General features: G+C 38.2%; 1 protein-coding gene across 1 annotated transcript in view; it reads left to right on the top strand.

Annotated features, from left to right (window-relative positions):
- The window catches only part of ABCB5 (ATP-binding cassette, sub-family B (MDR/TAP), member 5), a 135,227-nt gene that overhangs the window by 88,057 nt on the left and 20,343 nt on the right, over positions 1-26,827 (top strand). The window contains exons 20-22 of the mRNA XM_011944166.1: positions 16,413-16,616; positions 20,367-20,467; positions 21,643-21,783. Coding sequence (XP_011799556.1) covers positions 16,413-16,616; positions 20,367-20,467; positions 21,643-21,783 — 446 coding nt within the window. The remainder of the gene's footprint in view (positions 1-16,412; positions 16,617-20,366; positions 20,468-21,642; positions 21,784-26,827) is intronic.

Raw genomic sequence — 26,827 nt, forward strand, 5'->3', positions numbered from 1 at the left:
ATAAATAGTATTGTCCCTGAGGGAAATTATTGGGAATAGTTGTCAACCTGATTTTAAGCACCTGACTAATATCATTTCATCACTTAAAACTTTATTGTTGCAGTTATTAAGTGCTAGTCTCACAATAACTTCTAGACAAGTCAAATCATTTTTTTATTAGAACTAGTAGCTAGAGAATAAATGGTTGGAATCCTGATGAAAGATTTTAAAGTTGCCAAATTTAAAAAGTAAAACAAGGGGTAAACTGTCCCAGGTTGCAAATGGAGTCAGTAAAACTCTCATGCTGATGAGTAGTGGGATGGTACCTGTGAAGAGTCACTGTATTCCAGCTTGGACAACATAGTGAAACTCCATCTCTAAATATTTTTAAAAACCTAATTTTAAAAATTAAATTAACAAATAAAACAATCAAAGAAAGATTTCAGGAGTGAGACTGTGTCTAGTAAAATGTAATTTATTAAAAACTCTTACTTTGCCATATAAAGATGGATTCATATTCAATTTCAATGGACAGTTTTTCTATAAAAGGAAGAGTTGTTTACCAATCTTTTTGTCCACAAATGAGTTCTTCCTCACAAGGACACTCTAGCATAAAGATGAGCTAGGAACTAATAATTTGGGGGTCATATTTCCTATCATATTGACTTAAATAAGTCATTCTCCATCTCAATTTCTTCATCATGTAATTTCAGTTACATTTTATTCTATCACATGTATTAGAATGAATGTTCATAAAACAGCTCCTTAATAATAATAAATCTTAGTTTGAAACCTTTAACTCATGACTGTAAAGGTATTCCTCTGGCCATTTTTTAAAGCTCTGATATTTTGAAAGTCATGATAAAAGCATGTTAGTGAAATAGAGTCATAGGAGACAACATGATTCCTAGAATAGTTGTCTGAATACAACCAATTTAACTGATATTGTTTTAGCCCAAGGGAATGGCCTATTGCCAGTACATCTGTCAACAGACTATTTTCTGTGTAATATCTGGTTTAATCAAAGCTAAAAGCCATTTTAGATTCTTTTGGAAACTCAATTCTATAAAATCACAAGGGATTATTTCTGTACATTTTAGCAATCTCTTTTCATCAACCAAAAGTCTTATTTCATTTTTGTCCACAAGAAAGTATGTTATTGACACCACAGTGTACATTTGATATACCACTGACACATCCAATGCTGGAACCTACAACTGTTCTCATCAGAGCTGTAATATGTTGCCCAAATAAATCATAAACATTTTTTTCGTTTATTAAGTCCAAGAGCCCAACAAGTTTACTAGTTAGAACTAGGATATTATTACCTGGACAATGGCAACCTCATTTATTGATTTAACTTTTTGACATGGGAAGTGTATAAAACAACTTGACACTACTTTTGATTCAAACAATGTTGTCATGGAAATGACTTTTCCACAGCATAAGGTATGCATATAATTGCTGTTTTGTCTTGCAGTTTTAGGTTGAATTAAGAAAGATAATCAAATCTACAACAGAAACTAATATCCAGAGGCATTTAGTACTTGATAATAGTGGTTAAGGATGGCTCTTTTAAAAAAAAGTTTCCAAGCCAGGTGCAGTGGCTCACATCAGTAATCCCAGCAATTCAGGAGGCCAAGGCAGGAGGATCACTCGAACCTGGGAAGCCAAGGCTGCAGTGAGCCATAATTGTCCTACTGCACTGTAGCCCGGGTGACAAAGTGAGATCTTGTCTGAAAAAAGTTTCTTTTTCAATCTTGGCCCTGAATTCATAATACTGCAAAAAACTTTACCACTGCTAAGCCATCAAACTGCTGTGTGGTAAGGTAAGTCAAAAATTTCCCTCGACAAAAACTCACAAAAATGAAGATGGTTAAGTTTACAAGAGCAAATGAACTTAACCATTTACACTACTGGTCCAAAAATGCATGATAAATTCAATTCCTTCCCATAAAATATATGCTGACAAATAATAGTAAATAACTATAGGCTTTAAACACTTTACATTTTCACAAGCTTTGTAAATTTATCCAACTAAGGCTTGTTTTCTGCTCTGCAAATATTTTAACCATCTGTTATAATGTATCTTAGTAGATTCTACTTCAGATTGTACTTATTTTTTTTCCTCAACTTCTTTGAAAATATTCTCAGCAGTACTTGTTCCACAGAAACTATTTATAGTGGCTAACTTTTCACTTACTTCAAATATAATGTTGGCTCCTCAAAAAGCCAGCAACTGAGCAGTGTCAGTGATATATGTCAACCCATCAAGAGTCAGGGAAAACTACTCAAAATAATCTATCTTATTTTTTAATTGACTGTAGATGTTACTCTCAATGTCTGTAACTATGAGCAACTGTTCTCACCAAATGGCAGCCTTATATAAGTTATGCAGTCTCAATACATTTCTTCCACTGCTACAATCAAACATGATATAATTAACTCAAAATCCATAAATGACTTTCTTTGCTTGGCCAATGAATGAGCCACTTAAAAACTTACTTTGGTTTCATTCTCACTTTCATATTTTAGTTTCGTGAAGAAATTCTGCTAAAACAAGATATTTTGTTTTATATTTTCTAGTTTTTCTGAATGTTGCTTTCCTATAAGTTGGGAATATTGCGATGAGTGCTCAGTCTGCTAATGTTGACACATTTTGTATTTTCCAGCACTATTTAGTGTCATGGCATTAAAAGACACAATGCTGTGGCATCTAATTTGAATATGAAATAACTCACAGTCCACTGTTCCTTAAAAACATCGCATTCAAAGTCCACATTTCTCTTATTTTCTTGTTTTGAGATGATGGGTATGCAATGGTATTTTTAAAAACTAGGATAAAGTGAAACAGTACAGCAAAACTCAACATGCTCTCAAATTCTAACAGCATCACTGAGATTTGTAGAATGCTGAGCAGCAGCATAAAGTGATGAGGGTGGCACATGTAGTTTCTGTAGCAGCTACCATCACTATAACCAAAGACAGCCTAAACAATAGGTAAACATGACAGTCAGCCAGTTTGTTAAGATAAGGCTGGACGAGGTGGCTCACACCTGTAATCCCAGCACTCTTAGAGGCCGAGGTGGGCGGATCACCTGAGGTGTTCGACGCTAGGCTGGCCAACATGGTAAAACCCTGTCTCTACTCAAACCACAAAAATTAGCCAAGCGTGGTGGTGGGTGCCTGTAATCACAGCCACTCAGGAGGCTGAAGCAAGAGAATCGCTTGAACCCAGGAGGTGGAGGCCAAGATCATGCCACTGCACTCCAACCTGGGTGACAGAGTGAGACTCTGTCTCAAAAAAAAGAAGTAGGTAGCCGGGTGTGGTCGCTCACACCTGTAATCCCAGCACTTTGGGAGACCAAGGCGGGTGGATCACCTGAGGTTGGGAATTCAAGACCAGCCTTGCCAACATGGCAAGACCCTGTCTCTACTAAAAACACAAAAATTAGCTGGTCATGGTGGTGGGCATCTATAATCCCAGCTACTCTGAAGGCTGAGGCAGGAGAATCGCTTGAACCCAGGAGGCGGAGGTTGCGGTGAGCTGAGATGGTGCCATTGCACTCCAGCCTGGGCAACAAGAGCGAAACTCCATCTCAAAAAAAAAAAAAAGGTAAACAAAAGGCCATGTCTGTATTCCAATAAAACTTTATTTACAGACACTGAAATTTGAATTGCATACCACTTTTACACGATGCAAAGTATTATTCTTCTCTTGATTTTTTCCTAACCATTAAAATAATATACAGAACATTCTTACCTTATGGACAATATAAAAGCAGATAGAGGGTCAGATTTGGCCTATAATCTATAGTTTGTCAACCCATGCAATACAAAATCCACAAAAGAACTTCAAGTGGCATTTTACAAAAGAAGAAATCCATATGAACCGTGCCCTTGTACTTTTATTCCATTTGTGTGTCTGTACTTAGAGTGTGATTCTCATAGGCAGCATACAGGTCTCTTTGAATATCTGAATAGGATATTGAGACAATTTTCATTTAATGTGGTTATCAATATTATTAGGTTTGAATCTCTCATTTTGCGATTTGCTCTTTATTCCGTATGTTCTTTGCACAGTTTTCCTATTTTTCTGCCTTCTTTTGGATTAAAATTTTTTAGTATTCTATTTCATCTCTTTTTGGAGGAGTAAGGAAAGTGATACTGCTAAGTATAATGTTTTGTTTTGTTATTCTAGTGGTTACTTTAGGTTTTATAGTACCCATCTTTAACTTATCACAGTCTACCTTCAAGCAATACGATGTCAACTTACAGTGTAAGAAACTTAACATAGTGCAGTACTTCCAGTTTCCCCTCCAAATCTTTTGCTATTGTTGTCATATAGTCTCCTTCTAAATATGTAATAAACCCATATTACATTGTAATTATTTTTGCTTAACAATCATCTTAGGGGGAGGGATGGCATTGGGAGTTATACCTGATGTAAATGACGAGTTGATGGGTGCTGACGAGTTGATGGGTGCAGCACACCAATATGGCTCATGTATACATATGTAACAAACATGAACGTTGTGCACATGTACCCTAGAACCTAAAGTATAATAAAAAAATTTAAAAAAAACAAAAACAAAAAACTCATCTTTTATTAAAGAATTTTAAATAAATATGTAGAGTCCTATATATTTACTCATGTAGCTAACATTTCTGGTCTCTTCATTCTTTATTCTAGGTACCTATTTCCATTGGTATCATTTTCCTTCTGCATCTAGTTCCTTTTTTCACCTTTCTTATAGCGTAAGCTTGATAATGACTAATTATTTCAAGTTTCTTATGCCTGAAAAGTCTTTATTTCACCTTAATTTTTTGAAATATGTTTCCACCAGTTATGAAATTTGAGGTTGACAGTTTTTTCTTTTCATCCTTTCTTTCTTTCTTTCTTTCTTTTTTTGAGACACGGTCTCACTCTGTTACCCAGGCTGGAGTTCAGTGGTGTGATCACTACTCATTGCAGCCTTGACCTCCCAGGCTCAGGTGATCCTCCCACTTTAGCCTCCTGAGTAGCTGGGACTATGGGCATATGCCACCATGTCCAGTTAATTTTTTGCAGATACAGGGTTTCACCATGTTGCTCAAGCTAGTCTTGAACTCCTGGGCTTAAGTGAGCTGCCCGCCTCAGCCTCCTAAAGTGCTGGGATTATGGTTGTGAGCCACTGCACCCAACCCAGTTTTTCTCTTTCTTTCTTTCTTTTAGTAGATTAAAGATATTGCTCAGCTGGGCACAGTGGCTCACGCCTATAATCCCAGCACTTCGGGAGGCCGAGGCAGGCGGACCACTAGGTCAGGAGATCGAGACCATCCTGGCTAACACAGTGAAACCCCGTCTCTACTAAAAAATGCAAAAAAATTAGCCAGGCATGGTGGCAGGCACCTGTAGTCCCACTCCAGCCTGGGTGACAGAGCGAGATGCCATAAAAAAAAAAAAAAAAAGATATTGTTCTACTATCTTGTCGCTTGATTTTTTTCAATGAAGAATTTGTTGTTATCCTTATCTTTTTTCCTCTGAACATAATGGATATTTCTTCCTTTGCTTTTTTTTTTTTTTTTTTTTGAGGCGGAGTCTCGCTCTGTCGCCCGGACTGGAGTGCAGTGGCCAGATCTCAGCTCACTGCAAGCTCCGCCTCCTGGGTTTATGCCATTCTCCTGCCTCAGCCTCCCGAGTAGCTGGGACTACAGGCACCCGCCACCTCGCCCGGCTAGTTTTTCTATTTTTAGTAGAGACGGGGTTTCACCGTGTTAGCCAGGATGGTCTCGATCTCCTGACCTCGTGATCCGCCCGTCTCGGCCTCCCAAAGTGCTGGGATTACAGGCTTGAGCCACCGCGCCTGGCCTCTTCCTTTGCTTTTAAGATGCTCTCTTTATCACTGACTTTGAAATGTGATTGTGATGGGTTTTGATACAGCTTCCTCCTTATTTCTTATGCTTGAAGTTCACTTAAATTCTTAGATTTATGGGCTTATAGTTTTCACCAAATTTAAAAAATATATTGACCATTATTTATCCAAGTATTTTTTTCTGTCTTTCTAGTCTCACCTCTCCTTCAAGGACTCTAATTCTACATATATTAGGCTGCCTGAAGTTTTACCACAGCTCACCAATGCTTGGTTTATTTTTTTTCTGCATTTATTTTGAATAGTTTCTATTGCTATGTCTTCAAAACCAATGATCTTTTCTTCTTCAATATTTAATCTTCTATTGATCCTATCATATATTTTTCATCTCAGACATTATATTTTTATTTTTTTATTTCTAAAATTTTTATTTTTTATTTCTAGAATTATATTTTTATTTTTTTATTTCTAGAATTTTAATATGGATCTTTTTGATATCTTCCTTATCTCTTAACTACTATAATATGTAACATATATATTGGCAGTAGCTTTTTAAATTGATAAGTAAAAGTTTTATATATTTAAGGTATAAAAATGATGTTTTAAATATGTAGTCATTATGAAATGGATAAATTACGCTATTTAACATATGCATTATTTCACATACTTATTTTTTATGTGGTGAGAACACTTAAAATCTATTTTCTTGGTAATTTTCAAGTTTACAATATATCATTATTAATTATAGTTACCATGATACACAACAGATCTCTTAAACTTATTCCTCCTAATTGAAATTGTGTATCCTTTTACCAACATCTTCTCAACCCCCTGAATCCCCACCTCCTAGAAACCATGATTTTACTCTCTGTCTGTATGAGTTTGGCTTTTTAAAATTATACATATAAGTGAGATCATGTGGCATATCTAATATTTTGTCAATTCTGGGTTGGTATCCATGGATTCATTTTTATCCTTATCATAGGTCTTATTTTGCTACTTTGCATACCTGGGAATTTTTTTTTTTTTTTTTTTTTTCCCAGACAGGATCTCATTCTGTCACCCAGGCTCGAGTGCAGTGGCATAAACACAGTTCACTGTAGCCTTGACTTGGGAGCAGGCTCAAGCAATCCTCCTGCCTCAGCTTTCCATGCGGCTGGAATGAGAGGTACATGGCACCACACTCAGCTAATTTTTTTATTTTTGTAGAGACAGGGTCTCACTTTGTTGTCCAGGCTAGTCTTGAACTCCTGAGTTCAAGCGATCCTCCCACCTTAGCCTCCCAAAGTGCTGGAATTACAGGTGTTAGCCACCATGCCCAGCCCCCTGCCAATTTCTGACTGTGTGCTAAACACTGTGAATTTAAAATTTTTGGTGCTAGATATTTTTATATTTCTATAAATATTCTTGGGTTTCATTGTGGGATACAGTTAAGTTACCTGAGAATAGTTTGATCTTTTTGGGTCTTGGTTTTAAGGTTTGTCAAGCAGGACTGAGCCTACTACAAAGGCAAAACCCTTCCACATACTCTACCTAATGCCCTGTGACTCAGAAGGTTTTCCAGTCTGGCTGCTGTTACCAGGCACTAATCCCAGTCCTGACAGGTATGCACTGTTCAGCTGAATACTCAAGAAGGATCCTCTGCAGATATCTAGATTTATCATTCTGTGACTCTCTCTCTTCTCTAGTATTCTGTGCTGCAAACTCTAGCTGACTGAGATTCCTGAGATTCTCAGCTTTGTCTACTCAACTCAGAGTCTGTTGGGCTCTTTGCACTGCCACCTGGAAACTCTTCCAAGGGAGTAAGCCAGAGCAACCACAGGGGTCATCTTGTTCGTTTGCCATCTCTGCCCTTGGTTGCCTTACGCTCAGTGTCTTGAAAAACACTGGTTCATGTATTTTGTCTATTTTTTGTTTGGTTTTAGATGAGAGGATAAATCCTTGTTACTCCGTCTTGGCCAGAAGCAGAAATTCTACCATATGGAATTCTTATTTCTATAATTCCACACTGAGTTTCCTTCCTTTTATAATTTTCTTATCAAAGTGATATTCTCCACATCTAGCATAGTACCTAAGACATAGTAGACACTCCATAAATAGTTATCTGAAGAATTACTTAAACAAGACATTTTGTTCTTAATTTCAAAAAAACTGTATTTTTGTGCTCTTGCTAAAGAATCCAAGAAAGTTTAATTAAATTTCTTCTGATTCCAGTTTTAAATTCTTTCCAGAGGTATACTATTTTTCTGGGTCTTTAAGACCACATTCCATTTTCCTTCAGTCATTGTAGTAGTTCTCAAGGCCAAGAGTCTCTTATTTTCTGTTTATTCTTCTTGGAACAGAAGAAATATATTCAGATCTTTCTCATTGTGCCACCACCACCAAAAAGCAGGGTTTGTGGCTTGTTCTCGGTTGCACTGACTGAACATTTCAATAAGTTTGTGGTAATTTAAACTAAAATGAACTATAGAAAGGATATAATTCTATTTTCTAGAAGCAGATTAACACAAGAATGGAAAACCCAAGTTTATTAAGCAAGCAAAGATATGCAAGTACAAGCCAATTTGTAGAAAGTTCTTGTGTCCCAAACAAAAAACTCAAATAGAGAATGCTGTCTCATCAAAAATCTGTCAAGTTCACTCTTGGATATTTTTAGAAATTAGGTTGGTGTGTATAGTCCTTAGACAAACTTTAAGTGACAAATATTTGTACAGTGTGGCTCTGTAAAGTATTTCTACTTCTTTCCCTAATACACTACTCGAGTTTATGCATGAGAACTACAATGCTCAGCAAGCTTTTTGTCTTTACTTTTCTTATTATCTACTCCTTTTATTTATTTATTTTGAGACAGAGTCTCGTTCTGTTGCCCAAGCTGGAGTGCAGTGGCATGATTTCAGCTCACTGCAACCTCCACCTCCCAGATTCAGGCAATTCTCCTGCCTCAGCCTCTTAAGTTGCTGGATTACAGGCACCTGCCATCACGCCCAGCTAATTTTTTTTAATTTTTCATAGAGATGGAGTTTCACCATGTTGGCCAGGCTGGTTTTGAACTCCTGACCTCAGGTGATTCACCTGCCTCAGCCTCCCAAAGTGCTAGGATTACAGGTGTGAGCCGCCGTGCACGGCCTCTACTCCTTACTCTATTTCCTTTAACTTTAATGTCTAGAGCTGGAATGCGTGGTGTAAGTGTGTGTGTGTGTGTGTGTGTGTGTGAAACAGGGTCTCACTCTGTCACCCAAGCTAGAGTGCAGTGGCATGATCCTAGCTCACTGCAACCTCGAACTCTTGGGCTGAAGGGATGCTACCGCCTCAGCCTCCCAAGTAACTGGAACTACAAGTGCACACCACTGTGCCTGGCTAATTTTTTCATTTTTATGTAGAGACAGAGTCTTGCTTTGTTGCCCAGGCTGGTCTTGAACTCCTGGGCTCAAGTGAACCTCCCACCTGGGCCTCCCAAAGTGCTGGGATTATAGGTATGAGCCACCGCACCCAGCCTAGAGCTGTAATTTTTTTTTTTTTTTTGAGACAGAGTCTCACTCTGCCACCCAGGCTGGAGTGCAGTGGGTGACAGACATTATCTCATCTCACTGCAACCTCCACCTCCCAGGTTCAAGTGATTCTCCTGCCTCAGCCTCTCAAGTAGCTGGGACTACAGGTGCCCACCACCACGCCCAGCTAATTTTGTATTTTTAGTAGAGATGGGGTTTCAGCATGTTTGTCAGGCTGGTATCAAACTCCTGACCTCAGGTGATCCTCCCACCTCGGCCTCCCAAAGTGCTGAGATTACAGGCGTGAGGCACCGCACCCAGGTGAGCTATAATCTTTAAAGTTAATAGAACACAAACAACAGAAGGTAATGAGGAATCAGGAACTATATTATGGTTACCTAATAGGAAATATTCAAACAGAAAAGAATAATGCCCCAGTGGATATGATTTATCCTTTTGACAATATAGGTACTGTGCCAAGAATTGAAATCGAAAAAATTAAAAATCACTGGCTTCAAAATATTAAAAGAAACTACCAAGTGGAAATTAATACATGTATCAAGGCCTACAAAATATAACCCCCTATCAAGTAATTGATGACAATAATTCTTGGTAATATTTAGATAAAACAAATTTTATATTTAAAGAAAAATTAATACCTTATTCTCAACAAAACATAATTATAGTTTTAAAAAATAGCTCCAATGATTGCACATCACAATATATATAAATTTTATGTAGCTATAGGAGCATTTAGTATTTTTTTAGGAGCACTTTCCAGTAATCAAGGGCAAAGCCCAATATTTCTTTATTGTACCCCTGATTTTAAACACAGTACTTTAGTGGACATTTTAAGGGATAAACACAAAAGCATTACCATATAGTTTTCACAGATACACTTATATGCATTAATAAACACTAAAGATGAATTGTGGAGACATGTATTCAATTCAAAAGACCATAGTAGGGAGAGGAATGGGCCTGGAAAAGAGGAAAAGTTATTCTTAAGGTCAGCTTTACAGTAAGGAAAAGCAACAAAATTTGAAAACAGGAGCCTTGTCATTTCCCTAGAAGAGAAACTGGACCATCTAGGGGCTCTTTCGGAAAAGCAAAGTGGGTGAAGCCTGAACCCTACAGCCTGCTACAAATACAGCTTTTCTTTGGGAATTCTAAAGAGTGGTGAATCCCAGCGCGCCTTAGGGAATCTCCTTTGCCATCTATTCAATTCCCCAGCGATCTCCTCCAGTCTCAAGGCTTAGATGGCCACACATCTACCGACAAGGCCCAGGCTTACGAGCATGTCCCTGAACTGAACGCCACACTCCAGACTGGTCCTCCTATCTGGAGCTTGAGATGACCCCGCACCAGGAGCATTTAGTATTATGGAAAGACATAGAAGGCCTCCAACAACGCCAAGAACTTAAGGTCCACAGCATCTCACCCATTGTCTAGTCCATATGACTCTGAAACTTATGGTGGGGGTGGGAGGCAGAGGAGCAAGGACAGTGTATTAGTCAGCTCGGGCTTTCATAACAAAGGACCACAGACTAGGCGGCTGCAAAAACATTTATTTCCTTACAGTTCTGGAAACTAGAAGCCCAAGAGCAAGATGTCGGCATGATTGGGTTTCATTCCGAGGGCCTTGGCTTGTAGTTGGCTGTCTTCTGTCTCCGTCCTCACATGACCTCTCTGTGTGCGATGTCTGCTGTGTCCAGATTTCCTTTTTTTTTTTTTTTTTTTGAGACAGAGTTTCGCTCTGTCTCCCAGGCTGGAGTGCAGTGGCTCGATCTTGGGTCACTGCCACCTCCACCTCAGGGTTCAAGCGATTCTCTTGCCTCAGTGTCCTGAGTAGCTGGGATTACAGGCGCACACCACCATGCCTACAGCCTGTTACAAATACAGCTAATTTTTGTAGTTTTAGTAGAGACAGAGTTTTGTGATCAGGCTGGTCTCAAACTCCTGACCTCATGATCTGCCCGCCTCGGCCTCCCAAAGTGCTGGGATTACAGGGGCGAGCCACAATGCCTAGCTCAAATTTCCTCTTCTTATAAGAGTACCAATCAGGTTAGATTAGAGCCCACCTTAAATACTTCACTTTAACTTAATTACTCCCGTATCTATAATTTATTTATTTATAATTACCTTATCTCCAAATACAGTAATATTCTTTTTTCTTTTTTTTTTTTTGATATGGAGTCTGGCTGTGTTGCCCAGGCTGGAGTGCAGCAGCACGATCTTGGCTCACTGCAAGCTCCACCTCCCAGGTTCACGCCATTCTTTTGCCTCAGCCTCCCGAGTAGCTGGGACTACAGGCGTCCGCCACCACGCCTGGCTAAATTTTTTGGTTTTTTTTTAGTAGAAATGGGTTTCACCGTGTTAGCTAGGATGGTCTTGATCTCCTGACCTCGCGACCCACCCACCTCCGCCTTCCAAAGTGCTGGGATTACAGGCCTGAGCCACCGCGCCCGGCCCAAATACAGTAACATTCTGAGGAACTGGAGGTTAGACCTAAACATATAAATGGCGGCGGGGCAGGGGGGGGACATAATTTAGTCTATAACATACATCACCATTTATCTCTTTTATCCTTAAACTTCCAGGGGATGAAGTGTAAGTCAGCATTATGTGCCAAATGGAATCCCCATTTAGGTCCATGGTTCTTTTTTTTCTTTTTTTTTTTTTGAGACGGAGTCTCGCTCTGTCACCCAGGCTGGAGTGCACCGGCGCCATCTCCGCTCACTGCAAGCTCGGCCCCCCGGGCTCACGCCATTCTCCTGCCTCAGCCTCCGAGTAGAGGGGACTACTGGCGCCCGCCACCACGCCCGACTAATTTTTTTGTATTTTTAGTAGAGACGGGGTTTCACAGTGTTGGCCAGTGTGGTCTCAATCTCCTGACCTCGTGATCCGCCCGCCTCGGCCTCCCAGCCCATAGTTCTTAGAGTTAGTGTATCATACCCTTAAACACTTAACCAGGCTATCTGTCCATCTTAGTTTTCAGTATTTCATAATTTATTGAGTGTTTGCTGTTGTGTGTTTTTACATTTTTGAACTTTTCTTAGATATTTTAGTGAGAAATTGGAAAATGTTTCAATCATCACCAGATACAGGCCTGAAACTGAAACCACAAAGATTTTAGGAATTAGGCAGAGCCCTGGAGGGAGGGAGGATTTGTTACTATTATTTTTTAATGAAAATGCCAATTTTTTGATAGTTTGGTGAAAATTGATGTAATCTTTTATGGAAGCAATTTGGCAATACCCATCAAGAATGTAAGAGTATATACACCTTTTGAAATTTCTTCAGTGGTTTATAACTTGTACTACAATCATTTATTTTGACTCAAATTATCCCAGAGGTAGCCAATGGAAGGGGAGAGTGTAATTCCAGTTAGAAATTTAACAGCAGGCCATTTTTAAAGGAGAACAAAGATTTTTTATAAAGATGTTCATTACATCTTTATTTTTAATAATGAAAAATTGAAGGCAACCCAAATATTTTTGGAGAATATTTAATGATTGCAGTATAATGTACAAGGATTAAATCGGAATATAAAACTGCATGCAGGTAATAAACCGAATCTGAATGTGTGTAAGTATTTATGTCTAGAAGCATGTAGATTTTAACTTTATCTCAACTTTTTCTAATGATCCTGTTTTCATGATCAGAACAAAAAAATATAATTCAAAGTGTGGTCGATTCTTCCTGTCTTGCCAGGTAAACAGGGGCCCTCATTTTTTAATCCCAGCACTAAAGAGCTTAATGTTTCAGCCTATTGCTTAAGTATCATACATCCCACTGAAAGATGATCCATAAGATGTGTAGTTCTTATAAGAATTATAAAGATAATTCTACATATTTGAAATTATTTTAAAAATTTATTTTACCTCATACTATGATGTTTCCAACTCCTTTTCTCTCTTGATATTGCCTCTTAGATCTTTACTGTGTGAAACCAATTTATAATGTGCAAAAATGGGATCAGAGAAATCTTATCCAAAGTATACACTTTAATGAATATCCTTAATCATTCAGCTCATCACTACTATGATAGAGTGGCTAAGAGTGCTGGCCTTCCGTCAGTTTAGGGGAAGGGGTAGGACTGGGGTTTGCAGCCCTGATATTATGACACCCAGTGTGGTGGCGGCCCAGTGCAGGGAAGCAGAGCCAGAGCAGGGTGAGGAGGGTGTCCATGCAGGGAAGAGGCAGGAGACATGAGAGCAGATGTCTTACCCACAGAGAGATTAATCACATAAATCAATCTATTAAAGACAATGGGAGCCAGTTCTCTCCCTTGTGAAGAGAGGGATAACAAGTATGGAAAAGGAGAAAACTGTAAATAAACTTACAATGTTGACTTGGAATTGGAGGTATTGATATGACTCATGAGTTTCAAGAAATATAGAGAAACAAATATAGATGTAAATGTGTGCATGTATCTATCAATACACACATACACACACACACATTCTCTAGTTTGGCCGCTGACATTCCAGTAATAATGAGTACGACTAGCACCATATCTTGACTGCTAAATAAAATTCTCCACTAAAAGAACCTAGGGATCTTTGGAGAAATGACTAATTCCAGAAGTAGGGCAGAGACAGTACCAGATGAAACTGGAAAATCATTTTGTGTCAGAAAGTAAGGACATATTCCAAAACTGATAGGGATATGTCAAAAGACAAAGCCAACTTGAAGGGACTTCCACCGGCCACACGTGGGATAATCTGAGTCAAAATAAATGATTATAGTAACAGGTTACAAACCACTGAAGAAATTTAAAAGTCATTAGTTCATCCTGCAATAAATAAATTGAACGTTTGATGAGAAATTGGATTCTGACATAGCTTCAAACTGCCTCAAAACATTTATTAATTACAAAGGGAGAAAGAACAACTTCGTAGTGGAGAAGCCTGGAAGAAACCATCTTAATTAATTATACAAGTGCACAGTGCCTGGAATAGGACCAATCAAAATTGCATGCCACTTGATAGGATGCAATGAGAACACAGCATTACTTCTCTAAGATTCTTACCAAAGATGCATAATTTGAATCTAAATGTGAGGAAATATCAGATAAGCTACAACTGAGAAATATTCTGCCAGATACCTGGCTTGCGATCTTCAAAAAAGTCAATGTCATGGAACATCAAGTTAAGAATGAAGAACTATTCCATAATAAAGGAGACTAAAGAGGTGTGGCACCTAAATGAAATGTGTGATTCCAATGTAGATATCCTTTCACTATAAAATGCATTATTGAGACAATTGATAAAACCTGAAGGAAGTCTAAGCATTAAATGATAGTTATGTAATTTCCTGATTTTGATCATGGTATTTTGGATAAGAGAGAGAATGTTCTTGTTCATGAAACACCATCTCTAAGTATGCAGAAATGATAGAGTATCAGGTCAGCCACTTAATCCCAAGTGATTCAGGGAACAAAGAGTTTTTTATCCTCCGGTTACAAGCATATGGCTGTTATTTTGTCTTACTACTTTTGTTTCCTCATCTATTGTACAGTACTAGTGATAGTATCCATCTCTTTGCGTTGTTATGAGATTAAATAAGATGGTAAAGGTAAAGTGCTTATTTAGTGCCTAAGGTTGGGCCTTTATCCTATTTTGGCCTGCTTTTAGTGTGTCTTCCCTTCTGCCCTACTGTTTCCTGTCCATGTTGGTTTCCTTTCCATGGCAACTCTTGCCTCTCCAACACAAAGCTTCATGCTCCCAAAAGCACTGAGTCAGACGGCATGAGTTATTCCTTGCATGATTATACTATCTTCACCAATAGAAAGAGATAATTTGTGTGAAAGGTAATATACAATATACAAAAAATATACAAAAATCTCATTTTTACAGTTCATAATGCAAATTTTTTCCATTCAAATAGAAGTTAATAATTCACTTTAGAACATTTTTTAAGGTGAGTTAGATTCTATTGCAGTGAATATCTAAGCTAAAGTATAGCATCCTTTCCCTTTTTACTCTCCATGAAATAGAATATGTAAAACCTTCTAAAAGAATTTATATGCATAACTCAAGCTATCTTTTTCAAATACTTAAATTTTAAGTACATGTTGGTTATGCGTATATGTAAAACTGGTACTTTAATGCTATTATTTATTAAAATATTGGTTTTCTAGAAAATTCCTAGCAAATGTGATTACAAGTTTATATATAGAAAATAGTAAAAAATGCTTAACTAAAGATAGACTGTTTCTTTAGTTTTTTGTAATAGTAACTATGATTCTGTCATTTTCAAACATCAGCTTTATTACCAAGAACTTATCTAAGTTAGTGTTGAAGAGGTGGCAGGGTATAGGTATCTATGTGTATGCACAAGTGAGTTGTTTTATTATTGCTAGGTGTTTGGGTGTAAGGAAACAAGAAGACTGTGGGTATGCATCTATCACTGAGAAGACAAAGGAAATCCTGTAACTTCAGCTTTCAACACACTCAACTTGCACTGGGCTGTAAAATCCTGCTAAACTATTTAAGGAGAGGTCTCATAGCAACATACAAGTCTCCCTTTAAGGAGGTGGTATTTGATTTCAGATTGTCTGTTCCTATCATGCTTCTGTACAGTCTTCTATGGTGTTCCCTTAAACTAAAATCCAGTTCATTTGGACATCTCAATATTGGACATCAAGACATGAAAATAAAGTATATTTCCTTAGTTTAGGGCATTTTGAGGCAGACGGATCACCTGCGGTAAGGAGTTTGAGACCAGCCTGGCCAACATGGCGAAACCCCTTCTCTACTAAAAATACAAAAATATTAGCCGGGCTTAGTGGTGGGTCCCAGCTGCTCCTGAGGCTGAGGCAAGAGAATGGCTTGAACCCAGGAGTCAGAGGTTGCAGTAAGCCGCAATTGTGCCCCTGTACTCCAGCCTGGGTGACAGAGTGGGACCCCATAAGTAAATAAATAAAAATATGTATCTTATTTAATCTCAAAGTATAAATTCAAGGTATAAATTTAAGTATAAATTCTTTTTTAAAAAAGTCTACCTTGTTTTGCAAGGAACTATAATAGGAATCCTTGTAAATGTAAAGTTAATTGAGTTTTTTCCCCCAAAATATATATGATTATAGGCAACAGGTTCCAGGATTGGCGTCTTGACACAAAATGCAACTAACATGGGACTTTCAGTTATCATTTCTTTTCTATATGGATGGGAGATGACACTCCTGATTCTGAGTATTGCTCCAGTACTTGCCATGACAGGAATGATTGAAACCGCAGCAATGACTGGATTTGCCAACAAAGATAAGCAAGAACTTAAGCATGCTGGAAAGGTAAAATGAAGACTGTTATCACCATCGTAACATTTAAAGAGAAAAACAGTCAGAACTTTATGATATGTTAACTATATGATATGTTAACCATCTTTATGATCTATTAATTTCATCTCTTATGGATCTGTAAAGTGATATGTATTCACAGAGAAATGCATACAGACCAATGTAGGATAGAAGGTAGATATGTTATAGCAATAGGGTACATGATTTAGAGCACAGGCTCTGGAGTCTAATTAGCTGAGTTAGAATCCAGATTCTATCCTAACGAATATGTGATATGAGCAAGTTATGTCAACCCTTTGTAGACTTCAGGTTTCTCATCTGCAAAGTGGGAATAATAAGAGTATTCACTTACAATTTTTTGTGAATATTGCATAAAACACAATGTTATTATATGCAAAATACTTAGAACAGTGTCTGGAAGACAGTAAGCACTTACTAATGTCAGCTATTATTACTGGGGAAGTTTTCCAACATCATCATTCCCCATTTTCTGGTCATTGAATAATCAAATTTTCCTGAGCAATTTTTCTGCACATTTTATTTTTCAAAACAAACAGGCAATTCAGCAGTTACTGAATGCAAGACAATGCACCAATATTGATAACATATAAAACAAGGCTTTAGAGACAGGACCAATAAATGAACAATTTATTTAATCATTTGGAAAATGCCAAGACATATAGGTATTTAAGCTTCTTAGGATCAACCATATTCATATGAATATTATATTAGAGACTGAGGGAAACATTATTGTGGTATCATAACACCTAAGAATTGAAAGAGACATCATCTGACCCAACCATTAACCTGAAGTAGGAGTCCCTTGCACAACATCCCTGTCAAGTGTCCATCCCCATCTCCTACCAGCTATTCCTCCAGTGGCAGGCAGTACATTCCTTTCCCAGGCTGCCTGTGCTTGGATAGTCTTGGGTGGTAGGCAGTTCTTTTCCTTTTCTTTATTTATTTCTTGACTTATTTATTTATTTATTGGTGGACTTTTATCTTACTCTTTTTGGCTTTCATCTTGGTAGAGGTCCAAAATCTGTTTTTCATGACAGCCCTTTAGCAGCTGAATTGTTGTAAACAAGGAGTCTTCTGTTAACTCTACATCCAGGTCTTTAAGATGTTCCTCACATCCGTAATCCCAGAACTTTGGGAGGCCGAGACGGGCGGATCTCTTGAGGTCAGGAGTTTGAAACCAGCCTGGCCAACATAATGAAACCCTGTTTCTACTGTTAGCCTGGCATGGTGGTGCCTGCCTGTAATCCCAGCTACTTGGGAGGCTGAGGCAGAAGAATCACTTGAACCCAGGAGGAGGAGGTTGCAGTGAGCCGAGATTGCACCACTGCACTCCAACCCGGGCGACAGAGCACGGCTCTGTCTCAAAAAAAAAGAAAGAAAGAAAAAGGTGTTCCTCTCCTCATACTGTTTCAGAGCTCTTGGCTACACTGGTGTACATCCTCTGAATAGCAAAATGATGTTAATATCCTTTACAGTCTGTATCACGGTGAATGTGTCACAATTGGCATAGCATAAATATCATATATATTCATGAATAGGAATGCCAAGCACATGACTCACTGTAATCTCATTTGCCTGAGCCTTAGACCTTTCCACCTTTCTTGCACAAGATAAGGACCCTTGGATTGTTTGCTTGTGCTGTATAGTCTGAACTACCTAGCAAATACTCGCGTCAGAGACAGTAAACAGTTGTTTAGACCTCCTTGTCTAATTTAAACACTGAAATAATGTATACAATTTCTAAATTAATGAGGCCTAATTAATTATGTTTTCATCTTATTTGTCATCTTATTTGTCATGAGCTTTCGTTGTATATGTACCCTTTGACTTTTCCTTTATGTATCATTAGAGCAACATCAAACTACACAACAAACAACTCTAATCAAGTAGGTAATTGGAGGCATTTTCCTGTGGCTTTTAATAAGTCAGTTTACCAAACATCAATTTAGAACATAGACTAATAAAATGTATCCATCCTTCTTCAGTTGCATGTGTAGATTTGGACAAATTATCAAATGTTTAGTTTTTAAGACTTTGAATGGGCTCGGTGCGGTGGCTTACGCCTGTAATCCCAACACTTTGGGAGGCCGAGGCGGGTGGATCACAAGGTCAGGAGTTCAAGACCAGCCTGACCAACATGGTGAAACCTCGTCTCTACTAAAAATAAAAATATTAGCTGGGCATAGTGGCACACGCCTGCAATCCCAGCTACTCAGGAGGCTGAGGCAGGAGAATCGCTTGAACCAGGAGGCAGAGGTTGCAGTGAGCCAAGATCGGACCACTGCACTCCAGCCTGGGCAACACAGCGAGACTCCATCTCAAAAGATTTAAAAAAAAAGAAGACAACTTTGAATAGCTTAATTAGTTTTCAGTTTTTTTAATGACTATTTTCTAAGGGTCTATAATAATATTTATCCTGTCTCCATTATGAAAAATTGTCACAAATTTGTTTTATGCTCATTCCTTTTGTTTTTCCTCAAACAAGTTTTCAGCATTCTTATCCATTTTCTTCACGTACTGTGGAACGCTGCAAATGGAGGTTTCTTTGAGTCCGTTTTTAAATTAATGAGAATTTTTTAAAAACCAACATCAAACTTGGGAGCAGAATCCTTGTGTCCTCACCACAGTCCAGAAATCTAGTTCCCTCCTGCAACCCAAGTTCATCCTCAGAGAAGGCCAAGTGTCTACCTGGTCTTTTCTGTCCCACAGTCCACTCTGCCAATCTGGAAACAGAATGTGAAAACAGGAAGTTTCTCTTTGAAGCCAACACATGTTCTCATGTCCGAAAAGCTATTCTAAACCAAAACTCTTTTCCATTTTGAATCCCATGTAATTATGCATTCTCTTTATAAACTACATAAATATGGAGAAGTATTCATCACATTTGAATTAAATGCCTTTTCACATTCACAGACACCAATATGAGAAATGACTTTATCTCATAAAGAATTTTATAACCACATGCCATGTTACTTTCCTGTAATGTTCCTGAGTCCTTTTAGGTTGCTGTTTTTAATTCTTTGCTAGAATAAGATAATTATGTGATTATCTCTACTATCTTTTTGAGACAGAGAAGTCTCACTCTGTTGCCCAGGCTAGAGTGCAGTGGCATGATCTCAGCTCACTGCAACCTCCGCCTCCCAGGTTCAAGTGATTCTCGTGCCTCAGCCTCCTGAGTAGCTGAGATTACAGACACATGCCATCATGCCTGGTTAATTTTTGTATTTTTAGTAGAGACAGGGTTTCACCATGTTGGCCAGGCTGGGTCTCGAACTCCTGGCCTCAAGTAATCTGCCTACCTTGGCCTCCCAAAGTACTGGGATTACAGTCATGAGCCATTGTGCCCGGCCTCTGCTCTCTTTTACTTGAATTGTTTCATAATTTGTAGGAAGCTCCTTTGCATGTGAACATAATGCTCACTAATGTTTTATTCTTCTGTCTATGGAACAAGTTTAAATTGAAATTCAGTAAAAACTTGAATGGGGCTAAACTTAGATCAGTAGACTAAATCTCAATAAGACATTTTCCTTAAGCTTATTATCCTAAAGTGTCATTTTTCTATCTTACTTTCTGGGAGGAAAGGAAGCTAACAATACTTGTCAGGAAAACTTACTGACTTGATATAATTAATATGTCCCCAGTGTGACTGACTGGAATTCACAAATAGGAAAAGATTCACCATTACTAATTTTATTTCTATATTGTATTGTCCTATTTTATAAGATAGCAACTGAAGCTGTGGAGAATATACGTACTATAGTGTCATCAACAAGGGAAAAAGCCTTCGAGCAAATGTATGAAGAGATGCTTGAGACTCAACACAGGTGACTGTAGATTCATACTGACTTCAAAAACTTAATTTTGTTCTGTAAAGGCAGTACTCTTGAATGACTCCAGTGGTTTGCCTGCTAATTCATTTGCTCTTGAGTCTTTCCTAATAATGGCCATGTCGTAATTTCTCATATGACTTCACCAAGAGAAACTAGAGAGGAATTGAGGGCAAGCGCAATTAGAATAAGTATTTTAGGTCCTCTCACATTACCATTAACTATCTGTTACTTAGTATGCACATTTTTCTCATCTTCCTGAAAGAATATTAATGAAATAACATACGCAAGAAAGAAAATAAAATTGCGGGCAGGGTGCTGTGTCTTATGCCTGTAATCCAGCACTTTGGGAGGCTGAGGTGAGCAGATCACTTGAGGTCAACAGTTAGAAACCATCCTGGGCAACATGGTGAAAGCCCATCTCTTCTAAAAATGCAAAAATTAGCTGGGTGTGGTGGTGCACACTTGTAGTCCCAGCTACTCGGAGGCTGAGGCAGGAGAATCACCTGAACCTGGGAGACAGAGGTTGCAGTGAGCTGAGATCACACCATTACACTCCACCTCCAGCCTGGGTGACAGAGCAAGAGAAAAGAGCTCAGCCCTTTATGCTAAATCCCTAAAATAGTTTACATTTTAAATACGAATATACACATAATAAATGCACTTACTCTTTTAATTTTAAACTAGTCCTCCTTATCACATTGACTTAGTGATGCTTTTTATATTACTTTATCAGAAAGACAGCTTTGTACTGTTTTGGACTCATACTTGTAGTTGGCACCACGCTTTAATTTCCTCTGTTCTGTGAATGAAAGATTATAATGGATACTTAGAAAATCCTTCTAAATACTGCTAAACCAAATCTCTAACTCTTACACTAGCCATCCTTTCACAGGCTTTGCCCATTCATTTAACAGTATGTAAAGTCAAATTTGTTACACAGAACTAGAGAGTATATGACTATAGAGAAAAGAATTATAATATTATCTGTCTTTTCTCAAAGATTTCTCAGCAGTAAAAAAAAAAAGAACACTTTCTCTTTAATCATTCAAAAAATGCCTTTCTACTAAATTATAACATATCAAAGTCCTCTCTATTTATTACTCTACATTTATTAAATTGACCTTGCTGTAATTCATGTCTTATTATTTGGTAAATTTTGTACATTCCAGAAATACCTCGAAGAAAGCACAGATTATTGGAAGCTGTTATGCATTCAGCCATGCCTTTATATATTTTGCCTATGCAGCAGGGTTTCGATTTGGAGCCTATTTAATTCAAGCTGGACGAATGACCCCAGAGGGCATGTTCATGTAAGTCGTGGAAATAGTCCGGACCTGGTGGCTCACACCTGTAATTCCAACACTTTGGGAGGCCAAGGCAGGTGGATAACTTGAGGTCAGGAGTTCGAGACCAGCCTGACCAACATAATAAACCCCATCTCTACTAAAAATACAAAAATTAGCTGGGTGTGGTGGCAGGCACCTGTAATTCCAGCTACTCGGGATGCTGAGGCAGGAGAACTGATTGAACCCAGGAAATGGAGCCTGCAGTGAGCTGAGATCACTCCATTGCACTCCAGCCTGGGCAACAAAGTGAGACTCTGTCTCAAAATAAATAAATTAATTAATAAGTTGTACAAATATATAAACCTTGTAAGGGGGCCAAGTACTTATTTACCAGAAAGATGTCTACTTTATAGTGAATTATCATTTAAATCACATATGTGAAAAAGGTATGCTTGAATTTTTGTTAAGATGGAATTTTTTTAAATATACATGTATTTTTAAATTTTGTATTGATATATAATAGTTATACATATTTTGGGGGTACACGTGATACATGCATATAATGTTTAATGATCAAATCAGGGTAATTGGGATGAATTTTATTTTTAATTGACAGACAATAATTGTACATATATATATATGGGGTACAGCGGGAGGTTCTGATATACGCTAACATTGTGAAATGATTAAACTGAGCTAACTGTTTTTGTTATTTAGTCTCTATAAGAAGTACAGCATAACTGGCAAAATACTGATATAAGGCATGAAATCTGAATTAAATTCCCAGATGAATTGTTCTCTGCTTCAGTTTACTGGAACATGGGAATGTAGGGGCAAAATATGCCTTCTTGTCATTCATTCCTTAGGAAATTTGTGACACATTATGAAACTCTCAATGTGGAGATGGCTTTCTAAAGTAAAGACTGTAAATCAGTGAGGCTGAATTCTTTGCTAAGCAAACAATCCAGAAGCAAAACATACAAATGAGTGTTTTCCTTCAAAAATGTCACATTTGGAATTGAACGCAGTATTCCAGTGAGGCTACTTCTTCCCAAAGCATTAGTTTGGAGCTCCTATTTTGAAGTTCTGGTCACATAGTTATGAATTTATTTGTTTTACAGGAACATCTAATGCAACTGCTAAATTAGAAAAATTAATTGTCAGTATTAATTCTGAGCTGAGAGCCTAAAATATCAGAAATATTGCTAATCTATCATAAATGGCATTGCTAAGCATTTAGAACTAGAGAAATCCATACAATACTTGACTCAAAAAAGTAACATTATATTATTTTTAACAAGCCCACCAAAAAATGCATATCCATGCAAGTATCAGCCTCTTCACAATAACGAATTGGGAGATTACACCTGTTCCGAGGATGCTGCCATTTAGCAGAACACACTGGGCACTTCTCTTTGGGTTTTGTTTCCCAAGTCTCAGGACATTCCTTTGCATATCCTTATTGTTGGCGTATTTGTATTTTCAGGATAGGTTCAACTTGAGGAAATGGCCAAAAGTCATTTAAACCTGAGTAATTTCAGAATAACTTGGAATAATTTTTCGTTTCTATTCACATGAAAATGTATTTATTTATTTATTAAGCATTAAGTGAAGTCCCAGGAAGTTTCTTTGTTAGGCACTGATGAGAAAACAGTCGACAGTTCACCAACCCAGTATTCCTAAATCTTACTTGACACCAAAGCCACTTAGAAGTTTCCTAGAAGCAGATTTCCTTATAAAACAGAATATGCAAATGGAATATCTGCATTTAAAATTTCAACAGAAGGGCCGGATGTGGTGGCTCATGCCTGTAATACCAGCGCTTTGGGAGGCCAAGGCAGGTGGATCACCAAAGGTAGGAGTTCAAGACCAGACTGGGCAATGCTGTAAAACTCTGTCTGTAGTCAAAATACAAAAATTAGCCATGTATGGTGGTGCATGCCTGTAATCCCAGCTACTTGGAAGGCTGACGCATGAGAATCACTTGATCCAAGGAGGCAGAGGTTGCAATGAGCCGAGATCACACCACTGCAAGCTAGCCTGGATGACAGAGCTAGACTCTGCCTCAAAAAAATTAAAATAAAATTTCAACAGAAATTGCAAGTTCCCTGTCCTATGTTCTCCTAGCCTCTAAAATAGTGTGCACTATTGCCTGTGTGAACTTATATAAACCACAATTATATTTAGCCTTGGACTTCATTCTCATTACATAAAACTAATTACTTAGGTAGATTAACAAGAAACAAAATCTAAAACACATGAATTATTCAGCTCACCAGTCCCCATTAGCCAGTTTTTCCTTTGTTCTAATATAATCCAGGCACTCCCAATTTTGAAAATTGGTTGTATTCCAAAAGTTTGTTTGCAAGTCAATAGTTGAAACTCAAAATATGTTTTCTTCATGTTGCTCTAAACTTTCTGCAGCCTTCTTCAATCCCCAGGTCACCATTCCTTCTGTATAACTAGTTTTGAGTATTAGTAGAAAGCAAGCCAATTAAACATATTCATAGTAATGTAGGATGTTTGATGATTTTCTAAATTCTCACAGAAGAATTTTCATCTCTTTTCATCAATTTCTCTGTCACCACTCTTTCTTTGCTTTGTAATCACACCTATAAAAAATATAAGAAGGCCAGGCATGGTGGCTCATGCCTGTAATCCCAACACTTTAGGAGGCCGAGGAGGGTGGATCACGGGGTCAGGAGTTCAAGACCAGCCTGGCAAATATGGTGAAACCCTGTCTCTACTAAAAACTACAAAAATTAGCTGGGTGTGGTGATGGGCGCCTGTAATCCCATCTACTTGAGAGGCTGAAGGAGGAGAATTGTTTCAACTCAGGAAGCAGAGGTTGCATTGCAGTGAGCCAAGATCTCACCACTGCACTGTAGCCTGGGCAACAGAGCAAGACTCCATCTCAGGGAAAAAAAAAAAAGGTATATATATATATATATATATATATGAAAAAGAAATGTCTCCCAGGACCATAAGTCCTCTTCTGCCTATTTCCAATGTCTCTGCTCTTCTTTGAAGCAAAGCAAATTCCAAAGGGTTCCCTATTCTTGCTCTCTGCACTACTTCTATCTCAAATTCACTCCAGTCAAGCCTTAGTTCCCCAACACTCCACTAGAAGGACTGGTTCTCAGGGTCCCACTGACCTCCATCCCGCCCATGCATACTCAGCCCCCACAGTTCTCAGTTCTCCTCTAACTTGGCCTCTCAGTAGCATTTGACATCTCTTTCCTGAAACATTTTCTTCTCCAGGCTTCTCCAGGCTTTTCTCCTTTGTCCTTGGCCCCTCCACCTCCACTTTCTTTACTGGATCCTGTTTTTCAGCCAGGCCTCTGTGTGTTGGAGGGCGTTAGAGCCCGCGGACCTTTCATTTATTACACTTTCATTAGTGATCTCACCCAATCTGTCAGTTTTAAATACCACCTGTGTCCTGATAACTTCCTTCTGTATATTTCCAACTCTGGCCCTGCCCTGAGCACAAGATCCTTATCCAACTACCTACAAGACACCTCCACTTGGATGACTAATATCTCAATGTGTTCAAAACAAAATTTAAGTTTTTTCTCCCCAAAGGTTCTCTTCCCCAAAACTTTCCCATCTTAACTAATAACACCAACCACCATCCACACAGTTGCTCAGCTCAAAAATGTTGGAGTCATCCGTGTCGCTTCTCTTGTCATTGTCCACCACATAAATCACTGATTCCTCATGACTCTAATTCCAAAATTCTTCTCATCCTTTCCACCCTCATCCAAGTCCTCCCTGTCTTGACTGGACTACTGCAACAACCTCACCAATGTCCTTGTGTCCACTCTTGCTTCCCTATAATCCATTCTCCACACTGCAGCCAGACTGATCATTTAACGTACAAATCTAATAGCATCAGTTTATTAAAATTCTGCAAGATCTAGATCTTCCCATTGAAATTTGAATAAAGCCAAAGTCCTTACCATGACCTGAAAGACCTTCATGATGGGGCTGCTGCATTTCTTTCCAATTTCATCCACTTCTGCCTCCCATGTGAACTACTCCTCAGTCCCACACTTGCCATGTCTGTCCCTGGACCTCCCCATTGCAGGGTCTTTGCACTTGCTATTCTCTGCCTGGAATACCCAGGCACCCAGGCTAAGTCCACTCCTCAGAGGGACTTTCACTGATGGTTCAAAGTAGTTCCTCTAACCCTCCCTCCTCATCACTCTCTTTCCCATCACCATGTTTTGTTTATAACACTTATGACACTTATGATTCTATTAAATTATATTTTGTGTTTCCATATTTATGAGTGCATAGACTGAGGGCAAGTTGTAACCTATCTTGTTCACTGATGTTTCCCAAAAGCCAAAAATAAGTGGGTGGCACATAATAGATACAAAATAAATATTTACTGAATGAATGACTGAATCAAAATTAAGTGGGAGATTTGGAATGGTACATAATTAGGCAGTCCAGTCATTTCTGGAAATGTGCCTCGGAGTCACCTTCACACTTTGAAAATAGGAATCTGTTTTTCACAAATTCTTCTAATTTTCTTCTTTTCTACACCCATATGTCTAATACCAGGTGCTTTGGCAGGAGGACTGGATCTAAATCGAGGGCAACCACTGATATAAAATACGATGTGTGGAATTCAGAATTTACCTCCACCTACTGAGATTTGTTTAGATTAAAACTAAGCAAAAAATGTCTCAGTTGAAGAATGATACAACCTCAAAATCATGCCAGTACTATCATGCCAGCAAATGACACCAGTCAGGATGTTTCCTTTAAGGGGCTTCCCAGGATTGCCAACCATTCCGTTACTTATGAAAATTGCTATAACGGCAAACCTTGATTGAATCTTTACTCAGTTTTAAGAATTTGCTGTATATTATCTGTTTAATGCTCTAAACTACCCTGCGAAATATTATGGTTCCCATTTTACAGATGAGAACAATTAAGACTCAAAGATGTTACCTAACTTGCTCAAAGTTACGTAATCAGTAAGTAGCAGAGCACAGATTCCAGAGGTTTGGTTTACTCAGTATATATTATTATTATTATTATTATTTTTATTTATTTT

Source organism: Colobus angolensis, unplaced genomic scaffold (assembly GCF_000951035.1).
Source record: "Colobus angolensis palliatus isolate OR3802 unplaced genomic scaffold, Cang.pa_1.0 Scaffold229, whole genome shotgun sequence".
Taxonomy (NCBI): Eukaryota; Metazoa; Chordata; class Mammalia; order Primates; family Cercopithecidae; genus Colobus; species Colobus angolensis.